General features: G+C 43.4%; 1 protein-coding gene across 1 annotated transcript; it reads right to left on the bottom strand.

Annotated features, from left to right (window-relative positions):
• Window positions 1-1,633: 1,633 nt before the first annotated feature.
• On the bottom strand, window positions 1,634-3,640 carry LOC145390051 (zinc finger MYM-type protein 1-like). Its single transcript, XM_080265127.1, has one exon. The coding sequence runs from the start codon at window positions 3,638-3,640 to the stop codon at window positions 1,634-1,636; it is 2,007 nt and encodes a 668-aa protein (XP_080121253.1).
• Between the last annotated feature and the right edge of the window lie 8,756 nt (window positions 3,641-12,396).

Below are 12,396 nucleotides of genomic sequence, written 5' to 3'. Positions count from 1 at the left end.
CTCCATTATATAGCACAGTACCTAGTAAGTAATTGATTTATAATAAGTTAATTCTGATAGATATGATGAGTATGCCATTAGTTCGTCCATACATACTTAGATATTTGGGTTTATATATCAACATAGGAACTAGATGAGAGTTGTGTTGTCCTGGTTATAACCCATAAAGTACATGTATAAGATATCGTTACAGTACGTCTTAATTCTGATCAGTGTGACAGATATGCCATTAATTCAGACATTATGTTAAGCATTTGGAAGCTTCCGGTGTTGCTGTTTGCTGATGATACAGTATTGTTGAGTGAAGATGAATGAGAGTTGCAAGGTTTGGTGAATGAATTTGGGACAGTGTGTAGGAGGAGGAATCTGAAAGTTCCGTCTATCTATCTATTGCCAGACGCCTCAATCCCGTTTGGGGTGGCCACAAACAAATCGCCTCCAAGTCGCCCTGTCCCCCACCATTTCACTGCCCTGCTCCCAACTCACACCCCCCTCTTTCTTATACCTCTCCACCCCATCCCTCCATCTCATCCTCGGCCTCCCCCTCTCTCTTCCCCCCTCCACCTCACTCACATACACTCTTCGTCAGTCTTTCACCGTCCATCCTCTCCATATGGCCAAACCACCTCAGTGTGTTCCTCATAACGCTTCCTATCACATCCACATCAACACCACAACGCTCCTTTATATCCTTATTCGTCAACCTGTCTCTCCATGTGACTCCACAGGCTTCTCTTAAATAACTCATTTCCACTGCTCTCACTCTTGACTTGTGTCCTTCCAACAACATCCAAGCTTCACTTCCATACGTTAGAGTTGGTATCACAATACTGTCATGCAGTGGCGGTGCCAGGAAATTTTCATTGGGGGGGCTGAGGAGGGGCTGGGGTAAAATGTGGGGGGGCTTCACAAAATGTCATCAAACTGAAGTGTTGATGGAAAATTGGTATGTACATATTCATAATATCCGAATGTACTGAGGTTCATTTTAGACACCTGTACTCTTTGAAACTGCGGTGTTAATGTATAACATTTCTCATCTCATCAAAAATTCTGCCAAATGAAAGACATAAAACTAGCAAGGAAATTCAGATTAATGTATACGCAACATAATAACATTTATTATTTCCAGTTTATTCCATAAGATTGAAGTTTAACTCAATTAATTTAGACATCATGTGTAAGCAAGCAGTTAACATGACAGAAAAAAATTCTATGTAATGAAGTTAATACAATCTGAAGAATCAGAAGAATTTTTAAATCAAGGTGTAGCGACTGTCACGTTACTTTAAAACTATGCGCTTGTTCTGGTGATTGGCAGCAAATGTGTCTATAATGGCATCAATGTTCAGCTGTTTGGCCCTCCTAGAATTAATTGATATTACAGCAAGGTTGCTGGTGCGGTTGTTGCCACTGCTGTTCCTCAAGTATGTCTTGAGGAGTTTCAGACATGAGAAGCTCCTCTCACAGGCAGCTGAGGTGACAGGGAGGGTCACTGCCATGCATACAAGTTTATACAGATCTATAAAGGCGTCCTTGTATGGCTCCAGCATGGCTGCGAGCTCAAGTGGTGTGGACACTTCCAGGACATTGTCTCTCTTCCTAGCTATTAGTCTTGTCAATTGGTGGACCTTCACTGCAAGATCACCCTCTGCCACTCCATAATTGGCTGCCATTCCTGACAGCGCTTTTTGTTCAGAAATGTAATGTGCTTAGGATTCAAGGCAGCAGCACCCATCAGAACATTACAGGCATCAGATGAAAATCGCCTGCTCAGCTCATTGAGCATTCTATCTATGATGGCATAGAAGGTCCTTCTCGTGGCATCTGGTATAGCTCCATCCCTCTGACCTGTACTGGATGTTATGATGAATTCATCCAGGTGTCTGGGAGCAAATCGTTGTCTACCTGGACGCTCAGTCTCAGTGCGTATCCCAACTACCTTGCACAAATCCTCAGCAGCCTCCTCTAACTCCTTCCAGGCAGCTTCAGTCCTCATTTCTGTCAGTCCAGACATGACAGACTGCATCAAGTCCTCTGCAGAGGCCAGCTGAAGGTCATGTGACTGGAGGTGGTTTGACAGTTGTTTGGTCATCAGTAACACTTTTTCCATGGCCATCAGAATTGTCACAAATTGCTGATCTAGCAGGATGCACAGGCCCTTTGCCTCAGTGGCTCTGTGTGCATTGTCTCCCTCCATGAGACGTTTCAAGGTTGTCACTATGGCAGGTAGGGTTCTTTTCACTGCCAGACAAGCAGCATGTTGGAAGGTCCATCTTGCGTCAGACAGTTGCTTCAACTCTATGTGCTGCCTTGTGGGATTTAATTCTTTTTGCACCTTTATAAATTCTTCATGTACTACTGACATAGAGAAGAATTTGTACAAACTCTGTATAGCCACAAAAAACTCTGCTGCAGCCTGGATATTGTGTACACAATCAAGGAGCACAAGGTTGAGCCTGTGAGCATAACAGTGGACATACACAGCCTGTGGTACCTTTCTCCTAAACCTCTCCTGTATACCACTGATGTGCCCTGACATGACTGTAGCTCCATCGTAGCACTGGCCAATGCAGGCGTTGTGGTCAATACCACATTTGGCCAGGGTCTCCAAGATCTTGTTGAGCAATGAGTCTGCATCCAGACCCTCGGCTGCTGTGAAGTCAAGGAACACCTCATGAAGGCTCTGTTTGTGGAGATACCTCACCACAATGAACAGCTGTTCTTGTTTGCTGACATCCTTGGTCTCATCCACCATTAGGGCAAAATGCTCTGCTCTTAGGACCTCGTTGCTGATGTCCTCTCTGATTATTGAAGCTATGATGGCGAGCAGTTCATTTTGGATATCGTGGTGCGTATATTTAGCATTGCCAGGACCACCACTCAGTTTCTTTTTGACAATGTCATCATACCTGGAAATCAGGTCCAGCAGTTCCAGGAAGTTACCTTTGTTGCCAGAATCAGTGTCTTCCTTGTGACCTCTTTGGGCAACATTTTGGCAGGCTGTGTAGAGCAGTAAGTGTATTACTGCTCTAATGTAATGTCTGTTTTCCTTTACAGTTTTTTCATGGTTGGTATTAAAAGCATGTATGATCCTAGAACCTGTTGTTTTCTGCATCTTAAACTCTGCCCAAGCTTGCATAGAGAACTTGTGTCCTGCTGAATTATCATGAGACTTCAGAGATGAGGTTGCCTTCTTCCAGTTCCGAAAGCCGTCATGGGTGAAGGACTTCTCACATTTGCTTAAGTGTACATGACCGAAATGACGACATGCAAAGCAGAATGCAGCATCTAGGGTCGTGGAGTACTCCAGCCACGAATGATGATCACGCCAGTTCTTGTTGAATGACCTTGACTGGCCACTGTATTCTGTGGCTGGGTATATCTTCAAGTCTGGACAGGTGGGACCACTATCTGGAAGCTGGCTCAGGTCCTTGGGTCCAGGTAGTAGTTTCTCACCATGGGTGTGAGAAGTGCCCTCTTGTGGCTGGGGTTCTGCACTAGCCTCACCTAGTAAGGCTGCAGACTCACAATCACGATCACCACTGTCCAGGTCCTCATTAACAGCAGGTGTGTCTGTAGGAGGATCATCATCTCGCAGCCTCTTCTTGGGAATCTTGGGTAACAGGTAGCGTTCCATGATCAACCCGGCCTATGTGATCAAATATGATAAACCACCATCAGTTACTTTCATAAACAGGGAAAACAGCATAAACAAGCACACAGATCACAGAAGCATAAAACTGCATATTAGCATTACAACAGACCAGATATTTTCACACTATTTTATTCTTCCTTCCACAGCTTCTTATAATCTTATAGTAGCCTATATACATTTGTAAGTAGAAAAAAATCAACTTACACCATACCTGTAAATCAGTGCAAGACAAAAACCACAACTAATAAGCTCAGCTGCTCAGTAATTCAGTGTCTACTGCACTAAGCAATTAACAGCCAACAGACTCGGAGATCTACACACAACCGCGTCGCGTGGTAGACTGGTCTGGTAGCTGACAGAAATCGAACAGGAATGGCTCATCGTGCACTCGATTCGTTAATGCTGGGCTAGGCTAGGAGCCTAGGACCATGTAGGCCCTATAGCAGTGTGAATCCTTTACTTCATTTTAATCAAATATATTCAAATTTATTAACTTCCTGCCTCGAATTATGACATAATCGACATTCAATTATATTTCTGAAGACGAGATAATAATCGTACAGTCGTAATACACTAAAAGAATGGCTAATATAGTTTAATAAAATAATGCTGTATTTTACTTTCACTTATCATTTCCATTATAGGATATGTAAACTAACCATCTGAATTACAAGAATTTCACAGAATATATTATAACATAAGTTACTCTTAGTATTAGAACTAGGCTGGAAGTTTTCCTTAGAAGTTGAGTCAACTGATAAATTTTCCGTAATTTCCATGAAATTACTATCATTCAGAATCTGCTTAATGCTAACAGCTAAAAATAATCACGATTTAATCTATTGTCTTGAATCTTTTCCTAAACTTATAACACTTCGTTTCGTCAACTTTTGTGTATTATTTGTAAATAGTAATACAAAATTGAAAGTTCAAATAAGGGACGTCCTGCCTAAATTCGCCTTTGGAATCTGGCAATATTGGGGGGGCTGATGGGGGAGCTTGGCTCATTATTGGGGGGGCTGAAGCCCCCCCAAGCCCTCCCTTGGCGCCGCCACTGCTGTCATGTAGTAACTTTTTCACTTCCATGCTCACTTCCCTGTTTCTTTTCACTGCTTTCAAAGAACCAGCAACCTTTCTTCCCTCCTGTACCCTTTCAAGCACTTCACCCTCCAAACCTCCATCCTTACTCATCACAAAAGTAAAGTTGTGGTGTTCGAGGGGAATGAAGTCACAGAGTGTGCAGTGAGGTTAGTTGGTGAGGATACGGAGAATGTGAGTGCATTCAAGTACTTGGGTAGTGTGATGAGTAAGGATGGAACTTTGGGGGATGAAGTGCGTGAAAGGGTACAGCAGGGAAGGAAGGTTGTTTGTGCACTGAAAGCAATGATGAGAAATAGGGAGGTGAGTATGGAAGTTAAGAAGTCACTGCATGATAGTATTGTGATCCCTACCCTGACGTATGGAAGCGAGGCGTGGACTTTGCAAGAGGGGAACAAGTCAAGAGTGAGAGCAGTGGAAATGAGTTACTTGAGAGGAGCATGTGGAGTGACGTGGAGGGACAGGTTGACGAATGAAGAAGTGAAGGAACATTGTGGGGTGGATGTGAATGTGATTGAGAAGATTAGGAGAAATGCACTGAGGTGGTTTGGACATGTGAAGAGAATGGAGAATGAAAGACTAAATAAGAGGGTGTATGTAGGTGAGGTGGAGGGAGGGAGAGGGAGGGGTAGACCGAGGATGAGGTGGAGGGATGGAGTTGAGAGGTATATGAGGGAGGGGGGGGGGTGAGTTGGGAGGAGGATAGTCAAATGGTGGGTGACAGAGCGACTTGGAGGCGTTTTCTCTGTGGCCACCCTTTGCGGGATTAGGGCGTCGGGCTATAGATAGATAGATAGATGTTAAGCATATGGGTTTACATACCAACATAGGAACTAGATGAGGCCCATGTTCACGATATAACCATCTCAGTGTAAGATGTCGTTACAGTAGGTCTTGATTTCACTGTGTCGATAACTATTCATATGGAAGAATACGATTCTGGTCGGGCCTAATTCGTTCTATTATGGCACTTCCCACAATTTCACTGTGTGGGTACAGTATCTTTTATAAGTTAAAGTAGGTTTCTTTTGTGTGGATAATAATGTCGTAAAAAAAAATAAGAGGAATGGGGAGACTGTATTAGAACACACACACACACACACACACACACACACACACACACACACACACAAAACTATCTATCCGTCTACTTGTCTGTTTCTGCCTATATCTATCTGGCTGTTTTTCTGTAGATCGATTTATCTATCTATTTATATCTGTCTATCTATCTATCTATCTATCCATCTATCTATCTATATCTATCTATCTATCTATATATATATATATATATATATATATATATATATATATATATATATATATTGTGTATATATATATATATATATATATATATATATATATATATACTATATGAGAGAGGCAAATAGACAGAGAGAGAGAGAGAGAGAGAGAGAGAAAGAAGGGAAGGGGTGGATGTAGGGAGTGAGGACAGGTGAGGTGAGGAATGGCTCCCAATCCCCAAGGAATTACCTACTCAGGTCATTTTGACTAGGGCAGACACACACACACACACACACACACACACACACACACATATATATATATATATATATATATATATATACCCAGGATGCTTCCCCCAAGGAAAGTGGGGTAGCCGAGACAGGTCGACACTTACTCATCCACTCTAACACGGTCATTTGCATCTTAGCCCCAAGGGGGAGAAGGGACAATTTCTCACCGCACGAGGGACAATTGCGCCGTGCAATCAGTGACATCCACAGCAAGGCCCTACAGCAGAGCTGGTTTACACCTGCCACATCATAATAGACCCATCCCTTTACCCGCATCTGCCTGATCAGCTGATCAGACAAATGTAGGAGAATATCCCCCCAAGGCTGCGTCATCATTTATTCATTCACAATTTCTCTCCATTCATTTCTATCATGCACAGCCACTCTTCCTTGCTCTACAAACATCCCTCTCACATCCAGGCAGAGGAACTCCTTGAGAGTGAAATGGCTGGGAAGCATGCCGGCATGTGACTGGCTACAGCATAGCTGGGTCTTTCGGGTGTGGGCAATCAGGCAAGTTAGCTGCCTACTGCGACTGCAACACAATGGCGAGGTGTTCAGGAAGTTAGCCAAAGAAACTTTGATGGACTCTGAAAGAACAATAATGGCCCCCAGTCCCGTGCAGCCCTTAAATGGGCAGGGGGTGCTAAGAATCTCACGGTTGCCTCAATTACAATCTAATTCCTTTGTTAATGCAAAAAATACAATTAAAATTGGCAACTGGAATGTGAGAACGCTAAATCATGACGGTAAAATCGATGAGTTAGTGAAGGTTTTTCAAAATTACGGACTTGATATTTGTGCTCTGACAGAAACTAGATTAACTGGAGTCGATAAGTTGGATTTGGAGGATGGTATACGGTATACGTTTATTGATATCTGGCCGACAGGATGGAATGCATTATCAGGGAGTAGGATTGTTGCTGGGTTGTAAGGCAAATAAGGCTTTATGTGAGTGGGATCCTATAGATGAGCGATTGTTATACGCACGGTTTAAATCAAATCATGGCAACATCAGTCTGTTTGTTATGCACCTACTAATGATGCACTCGATGAAAGGAAAGACACATATAATGAAAAGTTGCAAGAAGGAGTAGGAAGGGTACCTAGACATGATGTTTTGATCTGCATTGGAGACTTTGATGCAGTAATGGGCTGTTCAAATGAGGGATTTGAGGCATGTATGGGTAAGATGGGAGTTGGTAGTAGGATGAGTGAAAACGGAGTGAGGTTTGGAAGCTTCTGTCTAGCAGATGACTTAGTCATCGGGGGCACACTCTTTCAGCATTGCAATATACACAAGACAACTTGGGTGTCGCCGTGTGGAAAATATAAAAATCAGATTGATCACATCGCTAGCAGTAGGAGGCATAGAAGTTCTCTGCTAGATGTTCATGTTAAACGGGGAGCGGATATTGGTAGTGACACAGTGTGGTGCGGTGAGGATCTGTCCGTTCTCCCCTTTGGGGCTAAGATGCGAATGAACGTGTTTGAATGGATGAGTAAATGGGGAGTCTGTCGTCCTGTCTTGGCTACCTCCCTTTCCTTGGGGGAAGCAGCCTAGGTATATAGATGGATAGATAGATAGTGTATCAGTGCCTGCGTGAATCAGTGCCTGTGTGTATCAATGCCTATTAGTGCCTGTGTGTATCAGTGCCTGCTTGTATTAGTGTGCGTGCATGCGCTGATCAGTGCTTGTATCAGTGTTTGCGTGAATGAATATGTGCGCAGTCTTTCAGCCTCTTCCATTTTGGACTGAAAGAATCGTTCCATTTCCTCCACTTCCAAACCCCGCATCCTCTCACGTTTACCTCATTCAGTTACATGCACTCACCTCTGCATCATGTTCTTTGTCTCTGCCTCCTTCTCTCTGTCTCAGTCTCTCTCTCGGTCTTTCTACCCTTCTCCTTACCTGATTTCCTCTCCTCAGTTTTCCCTGTCCTTGTAACTGATCCAATCTCTCTCTCTCTAAATATTCCGCTGCCTGTGCCTCTGTCTCTCTGTTAGTCTCTGCTTCCGTCTGTCTCTTTCTTTGTCTGTCTCGGCAGTTCCACTTAAGGTGAAGAGTTTTGAGATGTCATAAGTTGAATAAAATCTCGTGGTAGTTGCAATAATTAAATCTAGTAGACATCGTATTGAAGGGGTTCATTATAGTGTGGATACCGACAAGCAATTTTATTCATTTAGGAAGCAGACTTTCCTACTTGAAAGGGTGAGCTTTAGTCTTCATATCCCCCTCATTACTGTTAGGTCATCGGATTGAAGGTTAGATGTCATAAGGTTTTGGCCCGTATTATATGTGACTCTTGAGATTTCCTAACACCTTTTTTCATAGCGAATTATTTTGTATATTACACCTTGATGTCATTCTGAAGGTTACTAATGGAAATTGTGTCTATATCAAAACAATAAACGCAACATACTAAAGAATCTTTAAGGTTTAATACACATAAATCCCTAAAAGAAAAAAAAGGATGCTATGAAACCTATGCCGATTGGCACTGCGTCGGGAGTGTTTGTAAAGATATTATTGACTGACTTTAGTAAGTGGTTTGTGAGAACTGGTATGTATGTATATGACCTTGAATGTCCACACGTACTTGCTGCTTCTAGCTGTCTGTCTATCCATCATGCTATCTATTATCTATCTATCTATCTATCTATTGCGAGACGCCTCAATCCCGTTTGGGGTGGCCACAAACAAATCGCCTCCAAGTCGCCCTGTCCCCCGCCATTTCACTGCCCTGCTCCCAACTCACACCCCCCTCTCTCATATACCTCTCCACCCCATCTCTCCATCTCATCCTCGGCCTCCCCCTCCCTCTTTCCCCCTCCACCTCACTCACATACACTCTCTTCGTCAGTCTTTCACCCTCCATCCTCTCCACATGGAGTCTTGACATATACACGCTACGTCTCCAATCCTGGCTGAAAGAATTAGAGGGTGTCAGTGTGGGTAGCACACACGTCTACATGTGTATTCTATTCACACGTACACACACACATGCTACTCTACATATTCTGTTCACACACATGGTACTCTGTATGTGTATTCTGTTAACACATACAAACACATACGCACGCACACACACACACTACCCTATGTCTGTCCTGGCCTGAGTGTAAGTGTAGTCTATTCATAAACCCACACACATAAACAACTACTCTGTGTGTCCTGGCCTTTGTGTGTATGCATGTGGATATCAGCCAAGTACACACGTTTGCGCACGCACACACACACACACACACACACACACACACACACACACACACACACACACACACACACACACACACACACACACACACACACATCAGCCAAGTACACACGTTTGCGCACACACACACACACACACACACACACACTACTGTCCTGGCCTTTGTGTGTGCATGTGGGCATTACTCAAGTACACACAGCTTCAAGCGCACACGAACACACACACACACACACACACACACACACACACACAAAACCACGTCCACCTCGTGCGATACTTGACTTTGGAAGGACCGACCAACAAAAGACCGCAATGCATAAACCACTTTGACAATGCAGTAAATTTAGGCGTTTCGACAGGGACCAAGACTTTTACGAGAGAGTGAAATAGGGAGAGAAAGACTGAAGCAAAGACGTAGGTCACAGAATCAGATGGGAGGAGGGGGTTGTGTTTATAACGTTTTCTGAGTCTTATTTTAGGCCAGTCTCGCCTAACCTATCCATATTTGCTCAAACTGAACCTGGCCTAACCTCGAGTGACCTAATTCAACCTAAAATAACCCAAACTAATCTAACTTAACCTCACCTAACCCAGTCTAATTGTATTTAACCTCACTATCTCACGTAACCTCCCCATACCTAAACTAACTAATTCTGACGCAGCCTAACGGCATCTAACCCTGCCTAATCCTACCCAGTCTCACTTAACCATACCATACCCGACCTAACGAAACCCACTCAAGCCTCAAATGACCAAATCCCAACCGAACCTAACCCAGCCTAACCCAACCCAATAGAACCCAACCCAAAATATATCAAAACCGAGCTATTCTAAAGCAATCTAACCTAATCCGTCTATATCTAGTCGATCTGAACCCAACCCAACCAAAAATTATCTAGTCAGACCAAACCCTGCCCAAAGTGACCTAACCTAACTTTCGGTCGCCCATAAAATCGCTATATAAGAAATTATGCTCTCTGAAAGTCTACGGGTGTAACAGTCCACGTTTCGCCTGTTCTGTGTAAACGTATAAGTTTGTGTGTGTGTGTGTCTGTTTGTGTGTGTTTAGAGTGTGTGAGATGTGTTCTGTAAGGAGAAATTTATACTCTCTCTCTCTCTCTCTCTCTCTCTCTCTCTCTCTCTCTCTCTCTCTCTCTCTCTCCAGTTCAGTTTAGAAGTGCATATGTAAGTCTGTGTCTGACCTTTTACCTTATATCTGTCTCATTCGCAACGGCTACAGTATATCATCTTGCCTGGTCATTATTTACAGCCTCGTATCTGTATAATAAACCGTGAAATATTTAATTGGCGAACCGTGGCAGGAATACTAGAAAAAAAGAGGTTTGATGAGAGAAAAAGACCAGAGAGCAAAACTAAAAAGAACAGAGTATGAGATAAAGAGAGCAAAAGATTGAAACAAAACGCAGAATGGCATGAATGGGGCCAGAAAAATTGAAAAAAAGAAGAACGATAAAAAGTACACAGGATAACAGTAATATACGGCTTGGATAGGTAGCTCTGAGGTCTGATTAGGACTATGAGGAGTGCAAGTATAAGCAGACGAGACTACGTGGTTCAGAGGCTGATGAAGGCTATGAGAAGACCATGTGTCGTGTCCTCCACTCTCTACTTACCTCGTAACAGCTATAAGTTCTATATCTTCGTCTTGCTCTCTGCGAAGACGTGACAAGGCGTCAGCCACTCGGTTCTGGTGTCCTGGCAGGTAGGATACCTCTAAGTCGTATTCGGCAACCTGTACCGGTATCTGCCATCTAGCTATTCTGCCAGAAGGCTCCTTCACATTAAAGAGCCACGTGAGGGGTCGGTGATCCGTCTGCACAATCACTTTGTATTCCAAGACAAGAGGCCGATTTATCCGCAATCCGTACACAATACTTAAGGTTTCTTGCTCGATAGTGGCATAATTAAGCTCAGCTTTATTTAATGCTCTACTAAAATATGTCAACGGTCTAAGGTGTCCATCCTCATCTTCCTGTTGTAATACCCCACCTATCGCAGTACCACTCGCGTCAGTTGTCAGATAGAATGGTTTATCAAAGGAGGGAAACTTGAGTACGATGTCGTCAGTAAGCTTACTTTTCAGACTTCTAAAAGCTTGATCAGCCTCATCGTTCCACTCGATTTTTTGTTTAATGTTTTTCACTTCCTTCTTTCCACGAGTCAGTTTTGTGAGAGGCAGAGCAATCTTAGCATAGTCACTTATGTATCAACGGTAATAATTAACTAACCCTAAGAAAGATTGGAGTTCCTTCAGTGTCTTAGGAACAGCAATTTCCCTTATGGCTCGGACTTTATCCGGTTGGGGCCGCAAGCCTTCTGCAGAAATTATATGTCCGAGGTAAGACACTTCATCCTTGAAAAAACTGCACTTCTCTAACTTAAGAGTAAGTTGAGCTTCCTTAAGTCTGGCAAGGACCTCATCTAGGTTCTGTACATGTGAATCAAAATCCTCACCATAGACAATTATGTCATCCAGGTAAGTATGACTGATACGCCCTGTCAGTCCTATCAGGACTTCGTTAACGATCCTTTGGAACGCAGCAGGGGCATCTTTTAAGCCAAACGGTAGACTATTATATTCCCAATGACCGTCTGGTGAGGAAAATGCGGTCAGCAATGACCGTCTGGTGAGGAAAATGCGGTCAGCGGTCGTGACGCCTCATCCAGAGGGATCTGATGGTATCCTTGCCTCAAATCCAAGCTACTGAATACAGTATTTTCTCCTAACTGGGAAAGAATTTGTGCAATGTTTGGCAATGGGAAGGGGTCTGATGTTATCTGCTTATTCAAATGACGAAAATCGAGACAAATTCTTGGTCCACCATCCTTCTTGGCCACCGGGACCAAGGGTGAACAATATGGTGAT

Source organism: Coenobita brevimanus, unplaced genomic scaffold (assembly GCF_032717465.1).
Source record: "Coenobita brevimanus isolate Jiangsu-jjx unplaced genomic scaffold, ASM3271746v2 jjx.HiC_scaffold_2774, whole genome shotgun sequence".
NCBI lineage: Eukaryota > Metazoa > Arthropoda > Malacostraca > Decapoda > Coenobitidae > Coenobita > Coenobita brevimanus.
The sequence above is the reverse complement of the archived record's forward strand: the minus strand, read 5'-3'. Positions and strand labels throughout refer to the sequence as shown.